This window comes from Heterodontus francisci, chromosome 46 (genome assembly GCF_036365525.1).
Source record: "Heterodontus francisci isolate sHetFra1 chromosome 46, sHetFra1.hap1, whole genome shotgun sequence".
NCBI classification, from domain to species: Eukaryota; Metazoa; Chordata; class Chondrichthyes; order Heterodontiformes; family Heterodontidae; genus Heterodontus; species Heterodontus francisci.
Window position 1 is genome coordinate 20,832,377 of NC_090416.1, and position 26,776 is coordinate 20,859,152.

At 58.7% G+C, this 26,776-nt stretch overlaps 1 protein-coding gene across 1 annotated transcript in view; it reads right to left on the reverse strand.

Moving 5' to 3' along the window:
* The window catches only part of LOC137356911 (mucin-2-like), a 131,618-nt gene that overhangs the window by 102,095 nt on the left and 2,747 nt on the right, over positions 1-26,776 (reverse strand). Inside the window, exon 4 of the mRNA XM_068022750.1 lies at positions 22,998-23,131. Within this exon, the coding sequence (XP_067878851.1) occupies positions 22,998-23,131 (134 nt within the window). The remainder of the gene's footprint in view (positions 1-22,997; positions 23,132-26,776) is intronic.

Here is a 26,776-nt window from a genome sequence, read left to right on the forward strand (position 1 = left end):
ATCCCCTACCTCAGGCACCTGCTCCTCCATCCCCTCCCTCAGGCACCTGCTCCTCCATCCCCTCCCTCAGGCACCTGCTCCTCCATCCCCTCCCTCAGGCACCTGCTCCTCCAACCCCTCCCTCAGGCACCTGCTCCTCCATCCCCTCCCTCAGGCTCCTGCACCTCCATCCCCTCCCTCAGGCACCTGCTCCTCCATCCCCTCCCTCGGGCACCTTCTCCTCCATCCCCTCCCTCGGGCTCCTGCTCCTCCATCTCCTCCCTCAGGCACCTGCTCCTCCATCACCTCCCTCAGGCACCTGCTCCTCCATCCCCTCCCTCAGGCACCTTCTCCTCCATCTCCTCCCTCAGGCTTCTGGTCCTCCATCCCCTCCCTCAGGCACCTGCTCCTCTATCCCCTCCCTCAGGCACCTGCTCCTCTATCCCCTCCCTCAGGCACCTGCTCCTCCATCTCCTCCCTCAGGCACATGCTCCTCCATCTCCTCCCTCAGGCACCTGCTCCTCCATCTCCTCCCTCATGCTCCTGCTCCTCCATCTCCTCCCTCAGGCACATGCTCCTCCATCTCCTCCCTCAGGCTCCTGCTCCTCCTCCCTCAGGCACCTTCTCCTCCATCCCCTTCCTCAGGCACCTGCTCCTCCATCCCCTCCCTCAGGCACCTGCTCCTCCATCTCCTCCCTCAGGCACATGCTCCTCCATCTCCTCCCTCAGGCACCTGCTCCTCCATCTCCTCCCTCATGCTCCTGCTCCTCCATCTCCTCCCTCAGGCTCCTGCTCCTCCATCCCCTACCTCAGGCACCTGCTCCTCCATACCCTCCCTCAGGCACCTTCTCCTCCATCTCCTCCCTCAGGCTCCTGCTCCTCCATCTCCTCCCTCAGGCTCCTGCTCCTCCATCTCCTCCCTCAGGCTCCTGCTCCTCTATCTCCTCCCTCAGGCTCCTGCTCCTCCTCCCTCAGGCACCTTCTCCTCCATCCCCTCCCTCAGGCTCCTGCACCTCCATCCCCTCCCTCGGGCACCTGCTCCTCCATCACCTCCCTCAGGCACCTGCTCCTCCATCCCCTACCTCAGGCACCTTCTCCTCCATCCCCTCCCTCGGGCACCTGCTCCTCCATCTCCTCCCTCAGGCTTCTGGTCCTCCATCCCCTCCCTCAGGCACCTGCTCCTCTATCCCCTCCCTCAGGCACCTTCTCCTCCATCCCCTCCCTCGGGCACCTGCTCCTCCATCTCCTCCCTCAGGCTTCTGGTCCTCCATCCCCTCCCTCAGGCACCTGCTCCTCCATCCCCTACCTCAGGCACCTTCTCCTCCATCCCCTCCCTCGGGCACCTGCTCCTCCATCTCCTCCCTCAGGCTTCTGGTCCTCCATCCCCTCCCTCAGGCACCTGCTCCTCCATCTCCTCCCTCAGGCACATGCTCCTCCATCTGCTCCCTCAGGCTCCTGCTCCTCCTCCCTCAGGCACCTTCTCCTCCATCCCCTTCCTCAGGCACCTGCTCCTCCATCCCCTCCCTCAGGCACCTGCTCCTCCATCTCCTCCCTCAGGCACATGCTCCTCCATCTCCTCCCTCAGGCACCTGCTCCTCCATCTCCTCCCTCATGCTCCTGCTCCTCCATCTCCTCCCTCAGGCTCCTGCTCCTCCATCCCCTCCCTCAGGCTCCTGCTCCTCCATCACCTCCCTCAGGCACCTGCTCCTCCATCACCTCCCGCAGGCACCTGCTCCTCCATCCCCTCCCTCAGGCTCCTGCACCTCCATTTCCTCCCTCAGGCACCTGCTCCTCCATCCCCACCCTCAGGCACCTGCACCTCCATCCCCTCCCTCAGGCACCTGCACCGCCATCTCCTCCCTCAGGCACCTGCTCCTCCATCTCCTCCCTCAGGCACCTTCTCCTCCATCCCCTCCCGCAGGCTCCTGCACCTCCATCCCCTCCCTCGGGCACCTTCTCCTCCATCTTCTCCCGCAGGCACCTGCTCCTCCATCCCCTCCCACAGGCTCCTGCACCTTCATCCCCTCCCTCAGGCACCTGCTCCTCCATCCCCTCCCTCAGGCACCTTCTCCTCCATCCCCTCCCTCAGGCACCTGCTCCTCCATCCCCTCCCTCAGGCACCTGCTCCTCCATCTCCTCCCTCAGGCACCTGCTCCTCCATCCCCTACCTCAGGCACCTGCTCATCCATCTCCTCCCTCAGGCACCTTCTCCTCCATCTCCTCCCTCAGGCACCTGCTCCTCCATCCCCTCCCTCAGGCACCTGCTCCTCCATCACCTCCCTCAGGCACCTGCTCCTCCATCTCCTCCCTCAGGCTCCTGCTCCTCTATCTCCTCCCTCAGGCTCCTGCTCCTCCATCCCCTACCTCAGGCACCTGCTCCTCCATCCCCTCCCTCAGGCACCTTCTCCTCCATCCCCTCCCTCAGGCTTCTGGTCCTCCATCCCCTCCCTCAGGCACCTTCTTCTCCATCCCCTCCCTCAGGCACCTGCTCCTCTATCCCCTCCCTCAGGCACCTGCTCCTCTATCCCCTCCCTCAGGCACATGCTCCTCCATCTGCTCCCTCAGGCTCCTGCTCCTCCTCCCTCAGGCACCTTCTCCTCCATCCCCTCCCTCAGGCTCTTGCACCTCCATCCCCTCCCTCGGGCAGCTGCTCCTCCATCACCTCCCTCAGGCACCTGCTCCTCCATCCCCTGCTCAGGCTCCTGCACCTCCATCTCCTCCCGCAGGCACCTGCTCCTCCATCCCCTCCCTCAGGCTCCTGCACCTCCATCCCCTCCCTCAGGCACCTGCTCCTCCATCCCCTCCCTCAGGCACCTGCTCCTCCATCCCCTCCCTCAGGCACCTGCTCCTCCATCCCCTCCCTCAGGCACCTGCTCCTCCATCTCCTCCCTCAGGCCTCTGGTCCTCCATCCCCTCCCTCAGGCACCTTCTTCTCCATCCCCTCCCTCAGGCACCTTCTTCTCCATCCCCTCCCTCAGGCACCTGCTCCTCTATCCCCTCCCTCAGGCACCTGCTCCTCTATCCCCTCCCTCAGGCACATGCTCCTCCATCTGCTCCCTCAGGCTCCTGCTCCTCCTCCCTCAGGCACCTTCTCCTCCATCCCCTCCCTCAGGCTCCTGCACCTCCATCCCCTCCCTCGGGCACCTGCTCCTCCATCCCCTGCTCAGGCTCCTGCACCTCCATCTCCTCCCGCAGGCACCTGCTCCTCCATCCCCTCCCTCGGGCACCTGCACCTCCATCACCTCCCTCTGGCACCTGCTCCTCCATCCCCTCCCTCAGGCTTCTGCTCCTCCATCTCCTCCCTCAGGCTTCTGCTCCTCCATCTCCTCCCTCAGGCTTCTGCACCTCCATCCCCTCCCTCAGGCACCTGCTCCTCCATCCCCTCCCTCAGGCACCTGCTCCTCCATCCCCTCCCTCAGGCACCTGCTCCTCCATCACCTCCCTCAGGCACCTGCTCCTCCATCTCCTCCCTCAGGCACCTGCTCCTCCATCTCCTCCCTCAGGCTTCTGGTCCTCCATCCCCTCCCTCAGGCACCTTCTTCTCCATCCCCTCCCTCAGGCACCTTCTTCTCCATCCCCTCCCTCAGGCACCTGCTCCTCTATCCCCTCCCTCAGGCACCTGCTCCTCTATCCCCTCCCTCAGGCACATGCTCCTCCATCTGCTCCCTCAGGCTCCTGCTCCTCCTCCCTCAGGCACCTTCTCCTCCATCCCCTCCCTCAGGCTCCTGCACCTCCATCCCCTCCCTCGGGCACCTGCTCCTCCATCACCTCCCTCAGGCACCTGCTCCTCCATCCCCTGCTCAGGCTCCTGCACCTCCATCTCTTCCCGCAGGCACCTGCTCCTCCATCCCCTCCCTCAGGCTCCTGCACCTCCATCCCCTCCCTCGGGCACCTGCTCCTCCATCACCTCCCTCAGGCACCTGCTCCTCCATCCCCTCCCTCAGGCTCCTGCACCTCCATCTCCTCCCTCAGGCACCTTCTCCTCCATCCCCTCACTCAGGCACCTTCTCCTCCATCTCCTCCCTCAGGCACCTGCTCCTCCATCCCCTCCCTCAGGCACCTGCTCCTCCATCCCCTCCCTCTGGCACCTGCTCCTCCATCCCCTCCCTCTGGCACCTGCTCCTCCATCCCCTCCCTCTGGCACCTGCTCCTCCATCCCCTCCCTCTGGCACCTGCTCCTCCATCCCCTCCCTCTGGCACCTGCTCCTCCATCCCCTCCCTCAGGCACCTGCTCCTCTATGCCCTCCCTCAGGCACCTGCTCCTCCATCCCCTCCCTCAGGCACCTTCTCCTCCATCCCCTCCCTCTGGCACCTTCTCCTCCCTCAGGCACCTTCTCCTGCATCCCCTCCCTCAGGCACCTGCTCCTCCATCCCCTCCCTCAGGCACCCGCTCCTCCATCACCTCCCTCAGGCACCTGCTCCTCCATCACCTCCCTCAGGGTCCTGCTCCTCCATCTCCTCCCTCAGGCTCCTGCTCCTCCATCTCCTCCCTCAGGCTCCTGCTCCTCCATCTCCTCCCTCAGGCTCCTGCTCCTCCATCCCCTCCCTCAGGCACCTTCTCCTCCATCTCCTCCCTCAGGCTTCTGGTCCTCCATCCCCTCCCTCAGGCACCTTCTTCTCCATCCCCTCCCTCAGGCACCTGCTCCTCCATCCCCTCCCTCTGGCACCTGCTCCTCCATCCCCTCCCTCAGGCACCTTCTCCTCCATCTCCTCCCTCAGGCTTCTGCTCCTCCATCCCCTCCCTCAGGCACCTGCTCCTCTATCCCCTCCCTCAGGCACCTGCTCCTCTATCCCCTCCCTCAGGCACCTGCTCCTCCATCTGCTCCCTCAGGCTCCTGCTCCTCCTCCCTCAGGCACCTTCTCCTCCATCCCCTCCCTCAGGCACCTGCTCCTCCATCTCCTCCCTCAGGCACCTTCTCCTCCATCCCCTCCCTCAGGCACCTTCTCCTCCATCCCCTCCCTCAGGCACCTGCTCCTCCATCACCTCCCTCAGGCACCTGCTCCTCCATCTACTCCCTCAGGCACCTACTCCTCCATCTCCTCCCTCAGGCACCTGCTCCTCCATCTCCTCCCTCAGGCTCCTGCTCCTCTATATGCTCCCTCAGGCTCCTGCTCCTCTATCTCCTCCCTCAGGCTCCTGCTCCTCCATCCCCTACCTCACGCACCTGCTCCTCTATCCCCTCCCTCAGGCACCTGCTCCTCTATCCCCTCCCTCAGGCACATGCTCCTCCATCTGCTCCCTCAGGCTCCTGCTCCTCCTCCCTCAGGCACCTTCTCCTCCATCCCCTCCCTCAGGCTCCTGCACCTCCATCCCCTCCCTCGGGCACCTGCTCCTCCATCACCTCCCTCAGGCACCTGCTCCTCCATCACCTCCCTCAGGCACCTGCTCCTCCATCACCTCCCGCAGGCACCTGCTCCTCCATCCCCTCCCTCAGGCTCCTGCACCTCCATTTCCTCCCTCAGGCACCTGCTCCTCCATCCCCACCTTCAGGCACCTGCACCTCCATCCCCTCCCTCAGGCACCTGCACCGCCATCTCCTCCCTCAGGCACCTTCTCCTCCATCCCCTCCCGCAGGCTCCTGCTCCTCCATCTCCTCCCTCAGGCACCTTCTCCTCCATCCCCTCCCGCAGGCTCCTGCACCTCCATCCCCTCCCTCGGGCACCTTCTCCTCCATCTCCTCCCTCAGGCACCTGCACCTCCATCCCCTCCCTCAGGCACCTGCACCGCCATCTCCTCCCTCAGGCACCTGCTCCTCCATCTCCTCCCTCAGGCACCTTCTCCTCCATCCCCTCCCGCAGGCTCCTGCACCGCCATCTCCTCCCTCAGGCACCTGCTCCTCCATCACCTCCCGCAGGCACCTGCTCCTCCATCCCCTCCCTCAGGCTCCTGCACCTCCATTTCCTCCCTCAGGCACCTGCTCCTCCATCCCCTCCCACAGGCTCCTGCACCTTCATCCCCTCCCTCAGGCACCTGCTCCTCCATCCCCTCCCTCAGGCACCTGCTCCTCCATCCCCTCCCTCAGGCACCTGCTCCTCCATCTCCTCCCTCAGGCACCTGCTCCTCCATCTCCTCCCTCAGGCACCTGCTCCTCCATCCCCTACCTCAGGCACCTGCTCATCCATCTCCTCCCTCAGGCACCTTCTCCTCCATCTCCTCCCTCAGGCTTCTGGTCCTCCATCCCCTCCCTCAGGCACCTTCTTCTCCATCCCCTCCCTCAGGCACATGCTCCTCCATCTGCTCCCTCAGGCTCCTGCTCCTCCTCCCTCAGGCACCTTCTCCTCCATCCCCTCCCTCAGGCTCCTGCACCTCCATCACATCCCTCAGGCACCTGCTCCTCCATCCCCTCCTCATGCTGCTGCTCCTCCATCTCCTCCCTCAGGCACCTGCTCCTCCATCACCTCCCTCTGGCACCTGCTCCTCCATCCCCTCCCTCTGGCACCTGCTCCTCCATCCCCTCCCTCTGGCACCTGCTCCTCCATCCCCTCCCTCTGGCACCTGCTCCTCCATCCCCTCCCTCTGGCACCTGCTCCTCCATCCCCTCCCTCTGGCACCTGCTCCTCCATCCCCTCCCTCAGGCTTCTGCTCCTCCATCTCCTCCCTCAGGCTTCTGCTCCTCCATCTCCTCCCTCAGGCTTCTGCTCCTCCATCCCCTCCCTCAGGCTTCTGCTCCTCCATCCCCTCCCTCAGGCACCTGCTCCTCCATCTGCTCCCTCAGGCACCTTCTCCTCCATCCCCTCCCTCAGGCACCTTCTCCTCCATCCCCTCCCTCAGGCACCTGCTCCTCCATCCCCTCCCTCAGGCACCTTCTCCTCCATCCCCTCCCTCAGGCACCTTCTCCTCCATCTCCTCCCTCAGGCACCTTCTCCTCCATCCCCTCCCTCAGGCACCTGCTCCTCCATCCCCTCCCTCAGGCACCTGCTCCTCCATCACCTCCCTCAGGCACCTGCTCCTCCATCTCCTCCCTCAGGCACCTTCTCCTCCATCCCCTCCCTCAGGCTTCTGGTCCTCCATCCCCTCCCTCAGGCACCTTCTTCTCCATCCCCTCCCTCAGGCACCTGCTCCTCTATCCCCTCCCTCAGGCACCTGCTCCTCTATCCCCTCCCTCAGGCACATGCTCCTCCATCTGCTCCCTCAGGCTCCTGCTCCTCCTCCCTCAGGCACCTTCTCCTCCATCCCCTCCCTCAGGCTCTTGCACCTCCATCCCCTCCCTCGGGCAGCTGCTCCTCCATCACCTCCCTCAGGCACCTGCTCCTCCATCCCCTGCTCAGGCTCCTGCACCTCCATCTCCTCCCGCAGGCACCTGCTCCTCCATCCCCTCCCTCAGGCTCCTGCACCTCCATCCCCTCCCTCAGGCACCTGCTCCTCCATCCCCTCCCTCAGGCACCTGCTCCTCCATCGCCTCCCTCAGGCACCTGCTCCTCCATCCCCTCCCTCAGGCACCTGCTCCTCCATCCCCTCCCTCAGGCACCTGCTCCTCCATCCCCTCCCTCAGGCACCTTCTCCTCCATCCCCTCCCTCAGGCTCCTGCACCTCCATCCCCTCCCTCAGGCACCTGCTCCTCCAACCCCTCCTCATGCTGCTGCTCCTCCATCTCCTCCCTCAGGCACCTGCTCCTCCATCACCTCCCTCAGGCACCTGCTCCTCCATCCCCTCCCTCTGGCACCTGCTCCTCCATCCCCTCCCTCTGGCACCTGCTCCTCCATCCCCTCCCTCAGGCACCTGCTCCTCCATCCCCTCCCTCAGGCACCTGCTCCTCCATCCCCTCCCTCAGGCACCTTCTCCTCCATCCCCTCCCTCAGGCACCTGCTCCTCCATCCCCTCCCTCAGGCACCTGCTCCTCCATCACCTCTCTCAGGCACCTGCTCCTCCATCACCTCCCTCAGGCACCTGCTCCTCCATCTCCTCCCTCAGGCTCCTGCTCCTCCATCTCCTCCCTCAGGCTCCTGCTCCTCCATCTCCTCCCTCAGGCTCCTGCTCCTCCATCTCCTCCCTCAGGCTCCTGCTCCTCCATCCCCTACCTCAGGCACCTGCTCCTCCATCCCCTCCCTCTGGCACCTGCTCCTCCATCCCCTCCCTCTGGCACCTGCTCCTCCATCCCCTCCCTCTGGCACCTGCTCCTCCATCCCCTCCCTCTGGCACCTGCTCCTCCATCCCCTCCCTCAGGCTTCTGCTCCTCCATCTCCTCCCTCAGGCTTCTGCTCCTCCATCTCCTCCCTCAGGCTTCTGCTCCTCAATCCCCTCCCTCAGGCTTCTGCTCCTCCATCCCCTCCCTCAGGCACCTGCTCCTCTATGCCCTCCCTCAGCCACCTGCTCCTCCATCCCCTCCCTCAGGCACCTTCTCCTCCATCTCCTCCCTCAGGCACCTACACCTCCATCTCCTCCCTCAGGCACCTTCTCCTCCATCCCCTCCCTCAGGCACCTGCTCCTCCATCCCCTCCCGCAGGCTCCTGCACCTCCATCTTCTCCCGCAGGCACCTGCTCCTCCATCCCCTCCCTCAGGCTCCTGCACCTCCATTTCCTCCCTCAGGCACCTGCTCCTCCATCCCCTCCCTCAGGCACCTGCTCCTCCATCCCCTCCCTCAGGCACCTGCTCCTCCATCCCCTCCCTCAGGGTCCTGCACCTCCATCCCCTCCCTCAGGCACCTTCTCCTCCATCTCCTCCCTCAGGCTCCTGCACCTCCATCCCCTCCCTCAGGCACCTGCTCCTCCATCCCCTCCCTCAGGCACCTGCTCCTCCATCCCCTCCCTCAGGCACCTTCTCCTCCATCCCCTCCCTCAGGCTCCCGCACCTCCATCTCCTCCCTCAGGCACGTGCTCCTCCATCCCCTCACCTCAGGCACCTTCTCCTCCATCCCCTCCCTCAGGCACCTGCTCCTCCATCCCCTCCCTCAGGCACCTTCTCCTCCATCCTCTCCCTCAGGCACCTTCTCCTCTATCCCCTCCCTCAGGCACCTGCTGCTCTATCCCCTCCCTCAGGCACCTGCTCCTCTATCCCCTCCCTCAGGCTCCTGCTCCTCCTCCCTCAGGCACCTTCTCCTCCATCCCCTCCCTCGGGCTCCTGCACCTCCATCCCCTCCCTCGGGCACCTGCTCCTCCATCTCCTCCCGCAGGCACCTGCTCCTCCATCCCCTCCCTCAGGCACCTGCTCCTCTATCCCCTGCTCAGGCAGCTGCTCCTCCATCCCCTCCCTCAGGCACCTGCTCCTCCATCCCCTGCTCAGGCTCCTGCACCTCCATCCCCTCCCTCAGGCACCTGCTCCTCCATCCCCTGCCTCAGGCACCTGCTCCTCCATCCCCTCCCTCAGGCACCTGCACTGCCATCTCCTCCCTCAGGCTCCTGCACCTCCATCTCCTCCCTCAGGCACCTGCACCTCCACCCCTTCCCTCAGGCACCTGCACTGCCATCTCCTCCCTCAGGCACCTGCTCCTCCATCCCCTGCCTCAGGCACCTGCTCCTCCATCCCCTCCCTCAGGCACCTGCACTGCCATCTCCTCCCTCAGGCACCTGCTCCTCCATCCCCTCCCTCAGGCACCTGCTCCTCCATCCCCTCCCTCAGGCTCCTGCTCCTCCATCCCCTCCCTCAGGCTCCTGCTCCTCCATCCCCTCCCTCAGGCTCCTGCTCCTCCATCCCCTCCCTCAGGCACCTTCTCCTCCATCCCCTCCCTCAGGCACCTTCTCCTCCATCTGCTCCCTCAGGCTCCTGCTCCTCCTCCCTCAGGCACCTTCTCCTCCATCCCCTCCCTCAGGCTCCTGCACCTCCATCCCCTCCCTCAGGCACCTGCTCCTCCATCCCCTCCTCATGCTGCTGCTCCTCCATCTCCTCCCTCAGGCACCTGCTCCTCCATCACCTCCCTCAGGCACCTGCTCCTCCATCCCCTCCCTCAGGCACCTGCTCCTCCATCCCCTCCTCATGCTGCTGCTCCTCCATCTCCTCCCTCAGGCACCTGCTCCTCCATCACCTCCCTCAGGCACCTTCTCCTCCATCACCTCCCTCAGGCACCTTCTCCTCCATCCCCTCCCTCAGGCACCTGCTTCTCCATCCCCTCCCTCAGGCACCTTCTCCTCCATCCCCTCCCTCAGGCTCCTGCACCTCCATCCCCTCCCTCAGGCACCTTCTCCTCCATCCCCTCCCTCAGGCACCTTCTCCTCCATATCCTCCCTCAGGCACCTTCTCCTCCATCCTCTCCCTCAGGCTCCTACACCTCCATCCCCTCCCTCAGGCTCCTACACCTCCATCACCTCCCTCAGGCACCTTCTCCTCCATCCCCTCCCTCAGGCACCTGCTCCTCCATCCCCTCCCTCAGGCACCTGCTCCTCCATTCCCTCCCGCAGGCTCCTGCACCTCCATCTCCTCCCGCAGCCACCTGCTCCTCCATCCCCTCCCTCAGGCTTCTGCACCACCATCCCCTCCCTCATGCTCCTGCACCTCCATCCCCTCCCTCAGGCACCTTCTCCTCCATCCCCTCCCTCAGGCACCTGCTTCTCCATCCCCTCCCTCAGGCACCTTCTCCTCCATCCCCTCCCTCAGGCACCTGCTCCTCCATCCCCTCCCTCAGGCACCTGCTCCTCCATCCCCTCCCTCAGGCACCTGCTCCTCCATCCCCTCCCTCAGGCAGCTTCTCCTCCATCTCCTCCCTCAGGCAGCTTCTCCTCCATCCCCTCCTCAGGCACCTGCTCCTCCATTCCCTCCCACAGGCTCCTGCACCTCCATCTCCTCCCGCAGGCACCTGCTCCTCCATCCCCTCCCTCATGCTCCTGCACCTCCATCCCCTCCCTCAGGCACCTTCTCCTCCATCCCCTCCCTCAGGCACCTGCTTCTCCATCCCCTCCCTCAGGCACCTTCTCCTCCATCCCCTCCCTCAGGCACCTTCTCCTCCATCCCCTCCCTCAGGCACCTGCTCCTCCATCCCCTCCCTCAGGCATCTGCTCCTCCATCCCCTCCCTCAGGCACCTGCTCCTCCATCCCCTCCCTCAGGCTCCCGCACCTCCATCTCCTCCCTCAGGCACGTGCTCCTCCATCCCCTCCCTCAGGCACCGGCTCCTCCATCCCCTCCCTCAGGCACCTGCTCCTCCATCCCCTCCCTCAGGCACCTGCTCCTCCATCCCCTCCCTCAGGCACCTTCTCCTCCATCTCCTCCCTCAGGCACCTTCTCCTCCATCCCCTCCCTCAGGCACCTGCTCCTCCATCCCGTCCCTCAGGCACCTGCTCCTCCATCCCGTCCCTCAGGCACCTGCTCCTCCATCCCCTCCCTCAGGCACCTTCTCCTCCATCCTCTCCCTCAGGCACCTTCTCCTCTATCCCCTCCCTCAGGCACCTGCTGCTCTATCCCCTCCCTCAGGCACCTGCTCCTCTATCCCCTCCCTCAGGCTCCTGCTCCTCCTCCCTCAGGCACCTTCTCCTCCATCCCCTCCCTCGGGCTCCTGCACCTCCATCCCCTCCCTCGGGCACCTGCTCCTCCATCCCCTCCCTCAGGCACCTGCTCCTCCATCCCCTCCCTCAGGCTCCTGCTCCTCCATCCCCTCCCTCAGGCTCCTGCTCCTCCATCCCCTCCCTCAGGCTCCTGCTCCTCCATCCCCTCCCTCAGGCACCTTCTCCTCCATCCCCTCCCTCAGGCACCTTCTCCTCCATCTGCTCCCTCAGGCTCCTGCTCCTCCTCCCTCAGGCACCTTCTCCTCCATCCCCTCCCTCAGGCTCCTGCACCTCCATCCCCTCCCTCAGGCACCTGCTCCTCCATCCCCTCCTCATGCTGCTGCTCCTCCATCTCCTCCCTCAGGCACCTGCTCCTCCATCACCTCCCTCAGGCACCTGCTCCTCCATCCCCTCCCTCAGGCACCTGCTCCTCCATCCCCTCCTCATGCTGCTGCTCCTCCATCTCCTCCCTCAGGCACCTGCTCCTCCATCACCTCCCTCAGGCACCTTCTCCTCCATCACCTCCCTCAGGCACCTTCTCCTCCATCCCCTCCCTCAGGCACCTGCTTCTCCATCCCCTCCCTCAGGCACCTTCTCCTCCATCCCCTCCCTCAGGCTCCTGCACCTCCATCCCCTCCCTCAGGCACCTTCTCCTCCATCCCCTCCCTCAGGCACCTTCTCCTCCATATCCTCCCTCAGGCACCTTCTCCTCCATCCTCTCCCTCAGGCTCCTACACCTCCATCCCCTCCCTCAGGCTCCTACACCTCCATCACCTCCCTCAGGCACCTTCTCCTCCATCCCCTCCCTCAGGCACCTGCTCCTCCATCCCCTCCCTCAGGCACCTGCTCCTCCATTCCCTCCCGCAGGCTCCTGCACCTCCATCTCCTCCCGCAGCCACCTGCTCCTCCATCCCCTCCCTCAGGCTTCTGCACCACCATCCCCTCCCTCATGCTCCTGCACCTCCATCCCCTCCCTCAGGCACCTGCTCCTCCATCCCCTCCCTCAGGCACCTGCTCCTCCATCCCCTCCCTCAGGCACCTGCTCCTCCATCCCCTCCCTCAGGCTCCTGCTCCTCCATCCCCTCCCTCAGGCTCCTGCTCCTCCATCCCCTCCCTCAGGCACCTTCTCCTCCATCCCCTCCCTCAGGCACCTTCTCCTCCATCTGCTCCCTCAGGCTCCTGCTCCTCCTCCCTCAGGCACCTTCTCCTCCATCCCCTCCCTCAGGCTCCTGCACCTCCATCCCCTCCCTCAGGCACCTGCTCCTCCATCCCCTCCTCATGCTGCTGCTCCTCCATCCCCTCCCTCAGGCACCTGCTCCTCCATCCCCTCCCTCAGGCACCTGCTCCTCCATCCCCTCCTCATGCTGCTGCTCCTCCATCTCCTCCCTCAGGCACCTGCTCCTCCATCACCTCCCTCAGGCACCTTCTCCTCCATCACCTCCCTCAGGCACCTTCTCCTCCATCACCTCCCTCAGGCACCTTCTCCTCCATCCCCTCCCTCAGGCACCTGCTTCTCCATCCCCTCCCTCAGGCACCTTCTCCTCCATCCCCTCCCTCAGGCACCTTCTCCTCCAACCCCTCCCTCAGGCTCCTGCACCTCCATCCCCTCCCTCAGGCACCTTCTCCTCCATCCCCTCCCTCAGGCACCTGCTCCTCCATCCCCTCCCTCAGGCACCTGCTTCTCCATCCCCTCCCTCAGGCACCTTCTCCTCCATATCCTCCCTCAGGCACCTTCTCCTCCATCCTCTCCCTCAGGCTCCTACACCTCCATCCCCTCCCTCAGGCTCCTACACCTCCATCACCTCCCTCAGGCACCTTCTCCTCCATCCCCTCCCTCAGGCACCTGCTCCTCCATCCCCTCCCTCAGGCACCTGCTCCTCCATTCCCTCCCGCAGGCTCCTGCACCTCCATCTCCTCCCGCAGGCACCTGCTCCTCCATCCCCTCCCTCAGGCTTCTGCACCACCATCCCCTCCCTCATGCTCCTGCACCTCCATCCCCTCCCTCAGGCACCTTCTCCTCCATCCCCTCCCTCAGGCACCTGCTTCTCCATCCCCTCCCTCAGGCACCTTCTCCTCCATCCCCTCCCTCAGGCACCTGCTCCTCCATCCCCTCCCTCAGGCACCTGCTCCTCCATCCCCTCCCTCAGGCACCTGCTCCTCCATCCCCTCCCTCAGGCAGCTTCTCCTCCATCTCCTCCCTCAGGCAGCTTCTCCTCCATCCCCTCCTCAGGCACCTGCTCCTCCATTCCCTCCCACAGGCTCCTGCACCTCCATCTCCTCCCGCAGGCACCTGCTCCTCCATCCCCTCCCTCATGCTCCTGCACCTCCATCCCCTCCCTCAGGCACCTTCTCCTCCATCCCCTCCCTCAGGCACCTGCTTCTCCATCCCCTCCCTCAGGCACCTTCTCCTCCATCCCCTCCCTCAGGCACCTTCTCCTCCATCTCCTCCCTCAGGCACCTGCTCCTCCATCCCCTCCCTCAGGCATCTGCTCCTCCATCCCCTCCCTCAGGCACCTGCTCCTCCATCCCCTCCCTCAGGCTCCCGCACCTCCATCTCCTCCCTCAGGCACGTGCTCCTCCATCCCCTCCCTCAGGCACCTTCTCCTCCATCCCCTCCCTCAGGCACCTGCTCCTCCATCCCCTCCCTCAGGCACCTTCTCCTCCATCTCCTCCCTCAGGCACCTTCTCCTCCATCCCCTCCCTCAGGCACCTGCTCCTCCATCCCGTCCCTCAGGCACCTGCTCCTCCATCTCCTCCCTCAGGCACCTGCTCCTCCATCTCCTCCCTCAGGCTCCTGCTCCTCCATCTCCTCCCTCAGGCTCCTGCTCCTCCATCCCCTCCCTCAGGCACCTGCTTCTCCATCCCCTCCCTCAGGCACCTGCTTCTCCATCCCCTCCCTCAGGCACCTGCTTCTCCATCCCCTCCCTCAGGCACCTGCTTCTCCATCCCCTCCCCTAGGCACCTTCTCCTCCATCCCCTCTCTCAGGCTCCTGCACCTCCATCCCCTCCCTCAGGCACCTTCTCCTCCATCCGCTCCCTCTGGCACCTGCTCCTCCATCCCCTCCCTCTGGCACCTGCTCCTCCATCCCCTCCCTCGGGCTCCTGCACCTCCATCTCCTCCCTCAGTCACCTTCTCCTCCATCCCCTACCTCAGGCACCTGCTCCTCCATCCCCTCCCTCTGGCACCTGCTCCTCCATCCCCTCCCTCTGGCACCTGCTCCTCCATCCCCTCCCTCTGGCACCTGCTCCTCCATCCCCTCCCTCTGGCACCTGCTCCTCCATCCCCTCCCTCTGGCACCTGCTCCTCCATCCCCTCCCTCAGGCTTCTGCTCCTCCATCTCCTCCCTCAGGCTTCTGCTCCTCCATCTCCTCCCTCAGGCTTCTGCTCCTCCATCCCCTCCCTCAGGCTTCTGCTCCTCCATCCCCTCCCTCAGGCACCTGCTCCTCTATGCCCTCCCTCAGCCACCTGCTCCTCCATCTGCTCCCTCAGGCACCTACTCCTCCATCCCCTCCCTCAGGCACCTTCTCCTCCATCTCCTCCCTCAGGCACCTACACCTCCATCTCCTCCCTCAGGCACCTTCTCCTCCATCCCCTCCCTCAGGCACCTGCTCCTCCATCCCCTCCCGCAGGCTCCTGCACCTCCATCTTCTCCCGCAGGCACCTGCTCCTCCATCCCCTCCCTCAGGCTCCTGCACCTCCATTTCCTCCCTCAGGCACCTGCTCCTCCATCCCCTCCCTCAGGCACCTGCTCCTCCATCCCCTCCCTCAGGCACCTGCTCCTCCATCCCCTCCCTCAGGGTCCTGCACCTCCATCCCCTCCCTCAGGCACCTTCTCCTCCATCTCCTCCCTCAGGCTCCTGCACCTCCATCCCCTCCCTCAGTCACCTGCTCCTCCATCCCCTCCCTCAGGCACCTGCTCCTCCATCCCCTCCCTCAGGCACCTTCTCCTCCATCCCCTCCCTCAGGCTCCCGCACCTCCATCTCCTCCCTCAGGCACGTGCTCCTCCATCCCCTCCCTCAGGCACCTTCTCCTCCATCCCCTCCCTCAGGCACCTGCTCCTCCATCCCCTCCCTCAGGCACCTTCTCCTCCATCCTCTCCCTCAGGCACCTTCTCCTCCATCTCCTCCCTCAGGCTTCTGGTCCTCCATCCCCTCCCTCAGGCACCTTCTTCTCCATCCCCTCCCTCAGGCACCTGCTCCTCTATCCCCTCCCTCAGGCACCTGCTGCTCTATCCCCTCCCTCAGGCATATGCTCCTCTATCCCCTCCCTCAGGCTCCTGCTCCTCCTCCCTCAGGCACCTTCTCCTCCATCCCCTCCCTCGGGCTCCTGCACCTCCATCCCCTCCCTCGGGCACCTGCTCCTCCATCTCCTCCCGCAGGCACCTGCTCCTCCATCCCCTCCCGCAGGCTCCTGCACCTCCATCCCCTCCCTCAGGCACCTGCTCCTCCATCCCCTGCCTCAGGCACCTGCTCCTCCATCCCCTGCCTCGGGCACCTGCTCCTCCATCCCCTCCCTCAGGCACCTGCTCCTCCATCTCCTCCCTCAGGCACCTGCACCTCCACCCCTTCCCTCAGGCACCTGCACTGCCATCTCCTCCCTCAGGCACCTGCTCCTCCATCCCCTCCCTCAGGCTCCTGCTCCTCCATCCCCTCCCTCAGGCTCCTGCTCCTCCATCCCCTCCCTCAGGCACCTTCTCCTCCATCCCCTCCCTCAGGCACCTTCTCCTCCATCCCCTCCCTCAGGCACCTTCTCCTCCATCCCCTCCCTCAGGCACCATCTCCTCCATCTGCTCCCTCAGGCTCCTGCTCCTCCTCCCTCAGGCACCTTCTCCTCCATCCCCTCCCTCAGGCTCCTGCACCTCCATCCCCTCCCTCAGGCACCTGCTCCTCCATCCCCTCCTCATGCTGCTGCTCCTCCATCTCCTCCCTCAGGCACCTGCTCCTCCATCACCTCCCTCAGGCACCTTCTCCTCCATCACCTCCCTCAGGCACCTTCTCCTCCATCACCTCCCTCAGGCACCTTCTCCTCCATCCCCTCCCTCAGGCACCTGCTTCTCCATCCCCTCCCTCAGGCACCTTCTCCTCCATCCCCTCCCTCAGGCACCTTCTCCTCCAACCCCTCCCTCAGGCTCCTGCACCTCCATCCCCTCCCTCAGACACCTTCTCCTCCATCCCCTCCCTCAGGCACCTGCTCCTCCATCCCCTCCCTCAGGCACCTGCTTCTCCATCCCCTCCCTCAGGCACCTTCTCCTCCATATCCTCCCTCAGGCACCTTCTCCTCCATCCTCTCCCTCAGGCTCCTACACCTCCATCCCCTCCCTCAGGCTCCTACACCTCCATCACCTCCCTCAGGCACCTTCTCCTCCATCCCCTCCCTCAGGCACCTGCACCTCCATCTCCTCCCGCAGGCACCTGCTCCTCCATCCCCTCCCTCAGGCTTCTGCACCACCATCCCCTCCCTCATGCTCCTGCACCTCCATCCCCTCCCTCAGGCACCTTCTCCTCCATCCCCTCCCTCAGGCACCTGCTTCTCCATCCCCTCCCTCAGGCACCTTCTCCTCCATCCCCTCCCTCAGGCACCTGCTCCTCCATCCCCTCCCTCAGGCACCTGCTCCTCCATCCCCTCCCTCAGGCAGCTTCTCCTCCATCTCCTCCCTCAGGCAGCTTCTCCTCCATCCCCTCCCTCAGGCACCTGCTCCTCCATTCCCTCCCACAGGCTCCTGCACCTCCATCTCCTCCCGCAGGCACCTGCTCCTCCGTCCCCTCCCTCATGCTCCTGCACCTCCATCCCCTCCCTCAGGCACCTTCTCCTCCATCCCCTCCCTCAGGCACCTGCTTCTCCATCCCCTCCCTCAGGCACCTTCTCCTCCATCCCCTCCCTCAGGCACCTTCTCCTCCATCTCCTCCCTCAGGCACCTGCTCCTCCATCCCCTCCCTCAGGCACCTGCTCCTCCATCCCCTCCCTCAGGCACCTGCTCCTCCATCCCCTCCCTCAGGCACCTGCTCCTCCATCCCCTCCCTCAGGCTCCCGCACCTCCATCTCCTCCCTCAGGCACGTGCTCCTCCATCCCCTCCCTCAGGCACCTTCTCCTCCATCCCCTCCCTCAGGCACCGGCTCCTCCATCCCCTCCCTCAGGCACCTGCTCCTCCATCCCCTCCCTCAGGCACCTTCTCCTCCATCTCCTCCCTCAGGCACCTTCTCCTCCATCCCCTCCCTCAGGCACCTGCTCATCCATCCCCTCCCTCAGGCACCTGCTCCTCCATCCCGTCCCTCAGGCACCTGCTCCTCCATCTCCTCCCTCAGGCACCTGCTCCTCCATCTCCTCCCTCAGGCACCTTCTCCTCCATCCGCTCCCTCAGGCTCCTGCACCTCCATCTCCTCCCTCAGTCACCTTCTCCTCCATCCCCTCCCTCAGGCACCTGCTTCTCCATCCCCTCCCTCAGGCACCTGCTTCTCCATCCCCTCCCTCAGGCACCTGCTTCTCCATCCCCTCCCTCAGGCTCCTGCACCTCCATCCCCTCCCTCAGGCACCTGCTCCTCCATCCCCTCCCTCAGGCTCCTGCACCTCCATCCCCTCCCTCAGGCACCTTCTCCTCCATCCCCTCCCTCAGGCTCCTGCACCTCCATCCCCTCCCTCAGGCACCTTCTCCTCCATCCGCTCCCTCAGGCTCCTGCACCTCCATCTCCTCCCTCAGTCACCTTCTCCTCCATCCCCTCCCTCAGGCACCTGCTCCTCCATCTCCTCCCTCAGGCACCTGCTCCTCCATCTCCTCCCTCAGGCACCTGCTCCTCCATCTCCTCCCTCAGGCACCTGCTCCTCCATCTCCTCCCTCAGGCACCTGCTCCTGCATCCCCTCTCTCAGGCACCTTCTCCTCCATCTCCTCCCTCAGGCACCTTCTCCTCCATCTCCTCCCTCAGGCACCTGCTCCTGCATCCCCTCCCTCAGGCACCTTCTCCTCCCTCAGGCACCTTCTTCTCCATCCTCTCCCTCAGGCTCCTGCTCCTCCATATCCTCCCTCAGGCACCTTCTCCTCCTCAGGCTCCTGCACCTGCATCTCCGCCCTCAGGCACCTTCTTCTCCATCCTCTCCCTCACACACCGCCTCCTCCATCCTCTCCCTCAACTCCACTGCCTCCATCCTCTCCCTCACAATCCACCTCCTCCATCCTCTCCCTCACACTCCTGCTCTTCCTTCCTCTCCCTCACGCTTCTCCTCCTTCCTCTCCCTCACGCTTCTCCTCCTTCCTCTCCCTCACGCTCATCCTCCTTCCTCTCCCTCACGCTCGCACTCCTGATCCTTTGCCTCACTCTCCTGCTCCTCTATCCTCTCCCTTATTCTCCTCCTCCATCCCCTCCCTCACATTCTTCCTTCTCCATCCCTCTCTCACACTCCTTCTCCCTCTCCCTTCATCCTCCTCTATCCTCTTCGTCACACTCCTCCTCCTGCATTCCCTCCTGCACCCAGTCCTGCTCTCCATTGTTGTTAAGCTTCATTGGCATCCTGTATCTCAGTGATGTATACAATCTTTATTCTCAGGTTCGGACTGCTCCATGGCACCTCATCCTCTTACTGCACATCCTTGTCTCACTCTCCACTTCTGGCACCAATGTACCACTTCTACGTCAGTGAAAATTAGAGACAGATAACCAGAGAGACAGTACGTGAGAGAGATAGAGATACCAACAGTGAGAGATAGACAAGAGCAGTATGAGAGAAAGTGAGATACCGAAAGCCAGAGAGAAACTGGCTCAGCTAGGAAGATACAGAAAGGCAGAGCGAGTACGGCACAACACATGCAAAAATAATAACTTTCATTTCTACTGATCCTTTAATGTAACATAGGAACAGGAGGAGGCCATTCACTAAGATCATGGCTGATCTAAATCTCAACTCAATTTTCCTGCCTTTGCTCCATATCCCTCGATACTCTTACCCAACAAAACTCTACCGACCTCTATTTTGAACACTTTCGTTGTCTTCCAGAATCAACAGCCTTTTTGGGGACAGAGTTCTAGATTTCCACTACTCTTTGTGTGAGTCAGTGCTTCCTGATTTCCCTCCTGAATGACCCAGATCTATTTTAAGATTATGTCATCTTGTTCCTGATTTGCTACCAGAGGAAATAGTTTCTCTGTATCTACCCTATTCAATCCTCAACAGAATCAGAGAATGGTTATAGCACAGAAGGAGGCCACTTGGGCCTTTGTGTCCTTGCTGGCTCTCTGAAGAGCAACTCAGCTACTCGAACTCCCCCACCCTTTCCCCGTAGCCCTGCAGATTTTTTTTTCCATCTTATAATTATCAAATTCCCTTTTGAAAGCTATGATTGAATCTGTCTCCACCACACTCTCAGGCAGTACATTCCAGATACTAACCACTCACTGAGTAAAAAGGTTTTTCCTCATGTTGCCTCTGGTTCTTTTGCCCATCACTTTAAATCGGTGTCCTCTGGTTCTGGATCCTTCCGCCAATGGGAACAGTTTCTCCCGAACTACTCTATTTAGACTTCTCATGATTTTGAGCACCTCTATCAAATCTCTTCACAACTTTCTCTTCTCTAAGGAAAACAGCCCCAGTTTCTCCAATATCCATCCCTCATCCCTGGAATAATTTTCATGAATCTTTTCTACACCCTCTCTAAAGCCTTCACATCCTTCCCAAAGTGTGGTGCTCAGAATTGACACAATACTCCAGTTGAGGCTGAGCCAGTATTTATAAAGGTTCACCATAATTTCCTTGCTTTTGTCCTGTATGCCTCTATTTATAAAAGTCCAGGATCCCATATGCCTTATTAACCACTTTCTCAACCAGCTCTGCCACCTTCAATGATTTGTACACATATACCCCCAGGTCCCTATGCTCCTGCACTCCTTTTAGAGTTATGTTCTTTATTTTATATTGCCTCTCCTCATTCTTCCTACCAAAATGTACCACTTCACACTTCTCTGTATTAAATTTTATCTGCTCCCTGTCCACCCATTCCACCAGCTTGTCTATGTCTTCTTGAAGTTTATCACTACCCTCCTCACAATTCACAATACTTCCAAGTTTTGTGTTATCTGCAAATTTTGAAATTGTTCCCTGTACACCCAAGTCTAGGTCATTAATATAGATAGAGAAAAGCAGTGGTCCTAATACCAATACCTGGGGAAACTCACTATATACCTTCCTCCAGTCTGAAGAACAACCATTCACCACTATTCTCTGTTTCCTGTCATTCAGTCAACTTTGTATCCATGCTGCTACTGTACCTTTTATTCCATTGAGTTTTAACTTTTTTGACAAGCCGGATAGGTGAAACTATATCAATCGCCTTTTGGAAGCCCATGCATATGATCAACTGCATTTCCCTCATCGATCCTCTCCTTTTATCTTAGCTGCCAATCTCTTCTCATACTCTATCATTGCTTCTTTTTTTTTTATTTATTTAAAAAATTGCTTCTCTTATTATATTTTTCACTTCCCCTCTGAACTTTCTATATTCAACCTGGTTCTCACTTGTATTATCCACCAGACATCTGTCATACGCACCCTTTTTCTGCTTCATCTTACTCTCTATCTCTTTCATCATTCAGGAAGCTCTGGCTTTGGGGGTGGTCTTACCTTTCCCCCTTGTGGCAATGTACCTTGACTGTACCTGAACCATCTCCTCTTTAAAGGCAGCCCTTTGTTCCGTTACTGTTTTGCCTGTCGATCTTTGATTCCAATTTACCTGGGCCAGATCTCTTCACACTAAAGGTCTGCTCAGGTCTGCAAATAAGACCTGACCCGAGCCCAACAGAACTCCATCCGACCCCAAGCCTGACCCGGCCCATGTCCTTCCATTTTATCCCGCGCCCGACCTGACCATCAGTTGACTTACCTTCCGTTTTTCGCTTTGTTCCTTACTTGCATAAGCTTAAAATAACTGTGGCAAAACCACCTTTAAAATCCAAAAAGTAAATTTACATTGGAGCCACTTACCTGTCATAGGGTGTGTCCGATCCGGCCCGACCTGACCCGAGCCTGAATGCCGGACCCGGAAGTGCAACCCGTCCCGAACCAGACACATGTCATCGGGCCCTGTCAGGTTCGGGTCGCGTAGCTGGCCTTTAATTCTCACCCCACTGAAATTGGCCCTCCCCAATTAATTATTTTTATTCTGGATTGTTCATTGTCCTTTTCCATAGCTAACTTAAACCTTGTGATACTATGATCACTGACCCCTAAATGTCCTCCTAATGACACTTTATCCAGTTAACCCACCTCATTCCCCAGAACCAGAGCCAGCTGCCTCCTTCCTCATTGGGCCAGAAACATACTGATGTAGAAAACTGTCCTGAACACACTTCAGAAACTCTTTCCCCTCTCTGCCCTTTACACTATTACTATCCAGTCTACATATGGATAATTCAAGTCCCCCAGTATAACTACTCCATGTAATTTCCTTGCAAATGTGTACCTATATATCTTTCCCATTAGTTGGTGCCTTACAGAATACACCCAGTAGTGTAATGGTGCGGCAGGTAAAAGCGAAAGGAATTAGTGGCAATGGAGTGCAGTTTGGGGCAAAGGCCAAAGATGATGTCTTTGGTCTTCCTGATGTTGAGCTGGAGGAAGTTTTGAATCATGCCAGACTGAATGTTAAACAGGCAGTAGAAGTGATGGAGAGGTACAGCTGGGGGTCATCTGTGTAAATGTGGAAGCTTACCTCACGTTTGTGCGCAGTGCCATAAATGGGCATCATCTAAAGATGATGGTGGAGATATGGGATGAGAAGCTATTGCTGAGATGCATTGACTGTTGGGTTGGAATGGTGTGCGAGTAATCCCACAGAGCTGGATGGCAGAGAAGAGGAGGATGCATGGTTAACTGTCAGACACTGCAGATGTCAAAGATGAGAAGGGAAATACACCAAAATCAGAGACACAGAGGATGTTGTGAGCAGCGAATTAGGATCACTTGGGTTGTGAAAAGAGCAGAAGATGCACTAGATTCCAACACAAGATAACAAAGAGAGAAAGACGCAGAGGGTGATAGAAGCAGATAGAGAGACAGACACAGAGGTAGAGAAAATTTGTGAGAAGCAAGTTGAAGTGGATGTACGGACTGATGGAAGGGGTGGAGATGGGGAGATGGAAAAAAACAGAGGGAGGAGTGTGGAGATTGGGTGATACAGGGAGGGGACAGGCAGAGCTTGAGTTGGGTTTTTCAGGAGAGGGTTGGTTATGGTGGGTTTGAAAGGGGAGAGCGTTGGCTGTGGAGAGGGAGCTGTTGAGTAACCTGCTGACTCTCACTGTCTACTGGCCATTTGGATGAGATACCGGAAAATGGCTGGAGTCCATGGAACCTGTACAGAGGGTCTGAAGGGGAGAAATTGGTGGGTACCATACACTATAGTACCTGATCCTCTTTGATGTTAAAATGCTTAGCCTGGGGCTGTGGTTAGTGTAGAACATCTTGGCTAGGTCATAATTGAAATTTACAATGCAATTTTGACTTTTCTGAGAATTATCTGAAATCTGAACCGAGGGGTTTTCTCTCATCGGTGACTTTTAGTGAAGTCCATCACGCAGATAGGTGGGGGGGGGGGGGCTGGTGGTGGGTGAGTTAGGTCCACTTACCATTGGTCTTTGTGGGCTGGGTTTCACAGCAGTCTCTTCATATCTCTTAGGGTGGAACGACACCAGGTTTTCAGTCAGTCCTTGATTTGGGCCTTTGCTGTGCTGGTGAGGAGTGAACGAGGTGGAGGAAACAGCTGAACAGTTGCAAGAAAACATAAGCATCAGGGTAAGAGAGATTTGCATTTATACAGTGTCTCATCAGAACAGGAAGCATGGCCAACAGCTTCAAACTCCAGGCCCCAATCCAAAGGTGTTCAAACATAGGATGCATTTGTTTCTCTCAGTTCCTCTGCACCTGACTTCACTGATTCTTGTAGGGGAGCTCACAACCCTTTGGGGTAGCCCACCCAAGAGGCCGTACTGCATACGTGAGCTCAGATAATGAGCTCTGGCAGGCTATTTGACTGGAAGGAGATTACAGTCAAGCCTGATACTGTCCTTGCCTGAGATTCATACACGTGCCAGCAGGTGTTGCAGGATAGTGATCAAGAGCAAATATCCTGGCTAACATCATCTGCCCTCCATAGCTGGTGGATACTGAAGCCATTTACAGTGCCTGCCAACTTAAGATAGACCAGCAGTAAAACTTTTTAAATCAGTGCCAGCTATGCTGTGGGATACAGCTGCAGAGCTTTACAGTTTGTGACATAATGTGCCTCCCCCACCCTCTTCCCCAGGCCACAGTACGGTTGCTGGTGACAAAGTGATGAGACACACAAATCAGAAAGTACACCCATCCTCCGTGCCTTTCCATGGAATGCACCTCAGCATTCAATTAGTAGATTGAGGCAGGGAAGAAAACACCAGACTAATTAAAGAAGTTACATTAGTGGGAAAAAAAGCTGTCAAAGTTAGTTGTACCAGCCAGGGAGATCTTGCTACACCGCAGCCTCCTCTTCTGTCCCGAACCTTCAATTATTAGCACATCCCAACAGATATCCCATTAATACTCACTTCTTTTTAATCAAAGAACTCAATCAAGTTAATTAAACACCATTTGTCTTCAACACATCCATGTTGGCTATCCGTTATTAGTCAATGTTCTTCCACGTGGCAATTAATTTTGTGCTGGATTATGGTCTCTGGAAGTTTCTCTACCACTGAAGGTGACTGGCCTGTAGTTGCCTGATTTATCCCCCTCTCCTTTTTTTGATTTGCAAGCCCCTGGCACCATTCACATGCCCAAGGAGGACTGGTTGTGGCCAAAGCCTTTGCAATTTCACCCTCACCTCCCTAAAAAACATCCCATTTGGAGCACATCCTTTACTGTGACATTGGCAGCATCCTCTTCCCTAGTGAAAACAGATACCAAGCACTCATTTAGTACCTCAGCTATGCTCTTTGCACTACATGATGATCTTTTTGGTCCCTAATCAGCCCAATCCTTCCTTTAACTATCCTTTTACTCTGTTTATAAAAAGACTTTAGTACTCTCTTTTCTCATACACTCGCTTTGCCCGTCTTGTTTTTGTACAGTTCTGTGCACCTCCTGCATTCAGCTTGGTTCTCTACTGTACTATGATCCTGACATTTACCATACATCGTTTTCTGTTCCATTTCAAACTCAATATCTTTAGTCATCCAGGGACGTTGAGCTTTTGATGCCCTTCCTTTTCCCCCTCTCATAGGAATACTTAGTCTGTACCCGATCTACTTCTCCTTGAAGGTCTCCCATTGCTTATTTACAGTTTCATAGAATCATAGAATGTTAACACAGCAAGAGGCCATTCAGCCTGCTGCGTCTGTGCCAGCTCTCTGCAAGAGCAACTTGCCAAGTCCCACTCCCCCGTCTTTTCCATGTAACCCTGCAAATTTTTTCTCTTCAGATAATTATCCAGTTCTCTTGTGAAGGCCTTGATTGAATCTGCCTCCGCCACAGTCTCAGGCAGTGCACTCCAGATCCTAATCACTCGCTGGGTAAAAATAAATTTTCCTCATATTGCTGTTGCTTCTTTGGCCAGTCACCTTAAATCAGTGTCCTCTGGTTCTGGATCTTTTGGCCAATGGGAACAGTTTCTCCCTATCTACTCTGTCTAGGCCCATTGTTTTGAACACCTCTGTCAAATCTCCTCTTAATTTTCTCTTCTACAAGAAGAACAGCCCCAGCTTCTCCAACCCCTCCACATAATTGAAGTTCCTCATCCCTGGAACCATTCTCGTGAATCTTTTCTGCACCCTTTCTGATGCTTTAACATCCTTCCTAAAGTGTGGTACCCAGCAATGGACACACAGTACTCCAGTTCAAACTGAACCAGTGTTTTATACAGGTTTATCATAACTTCCTTGCTTTTGTACTCTCTGCCCGTATGTATAAAGCCCATGATCCCGTATGCTTTCTCAACTTGCCCCCTGCACCTTCCGTGAGTTGTGCATATATCCTCCCAGCTCCCTCTGCTCCTGTACCCCCTTTAGAATTGTACCCTTTAAATTATATTGCCTCTCCAATCAATAATTTCAAAAGGAAATTGGATGACCGCTTGAAGGAAATAAACTTGCAGGGCCATGGGGATCGAGACTGTCTGGAATACTCTGCAGAGGGCTGGCAGGGACTGAATGGCCACCTCCTGTGCCATAAATGACTATATAACTCCTTGCTTATCTGACCAAAATGCATGACTTCACACTTTGTTGCATTAAATTTCATTTGCTACTTGTCCGTCCATTCCATGAGCCTATGTCCTTTTGAAGTTTATCACTATTCTTCTCACATTCCACAATATTTCCAAGTTTTGTGTCATTGGCGAAGTTTAAAATTGTGCTTTGTACACCTTGTTAAGGTCATTCGTATATATGAAGAAAAGCAGGGGTCCTAACACCAAACCCTGGGGAACCCCACTATATACCTTCCTTCAGTCCAAACAACAACTCTTCACATCTACTGTTTCCTGTCCCTTTTATTCAATGGGCTCTAATTTTACTGACAAGCCTATTATGTAGCACTTTATCAAATATCTTTAGGAAGTCCATGGTCACCACATCAACAGCATTACCCTGATCAACCTCTCCGTTACCTCATCAAAAAACTCAAGCAAGTTAGTTAAACATGATTTTCCCTCATCAAATCCGTGCTGGCATTCCTTAATTAACCTACATTTGTCCAAGTAACTATTATCATATCATTTCAAAAAGCTTTCCCACCACTGAGGTTAAACTAACTGGCCTGTAGTTTCTGGGCATTCCCTTACTGACATTTTTGAACAAGGGTGTAACATTTGCAATTCTCCAGTCCTCTAGCACCACACAGATATCTAAGGAGGATTGGAGGATAATGGCCAGTGCCTCAGCAATTTCCACCCTTACTTCCCTCAGTATCCTTGGATGCATCTCATCTGGTCCTGGTGACTTGTTAACGTTAATTACAATCAGCCTATCTAATACCTCCTCTATCAATTTTTAGCCCATCTACCTCCTCTTTCACCATGACTTGGGCATCATCTTTTTCTTCCTTGGTAAAGACTGATGCAAAGTATTCATTTAGTATCTCAGCTATGCCCCCTGCCTTCATGCGTAAATCTCCTTTTTGGTCCCTAATTAGTCCCACTCCTCCTTCTAACCACCCTTTTACTATTTATACACGTATAAAAATACTTTTAGATTCCCTTTATGTCAGCTGCAAGGCTCTTATTCTCTCTTCTATTATTTCTTTTTTCACCACCTCCGAAGCCTTTATACTCAGCCTGGTTCTCATTTTGTATTACGCACCCTTCGTCTGCTTCTGTTTTAGTTGATAATCTTTTATTTCAATTCACCTGGGCCCTTTTCAACTGCCTGAAATTAGC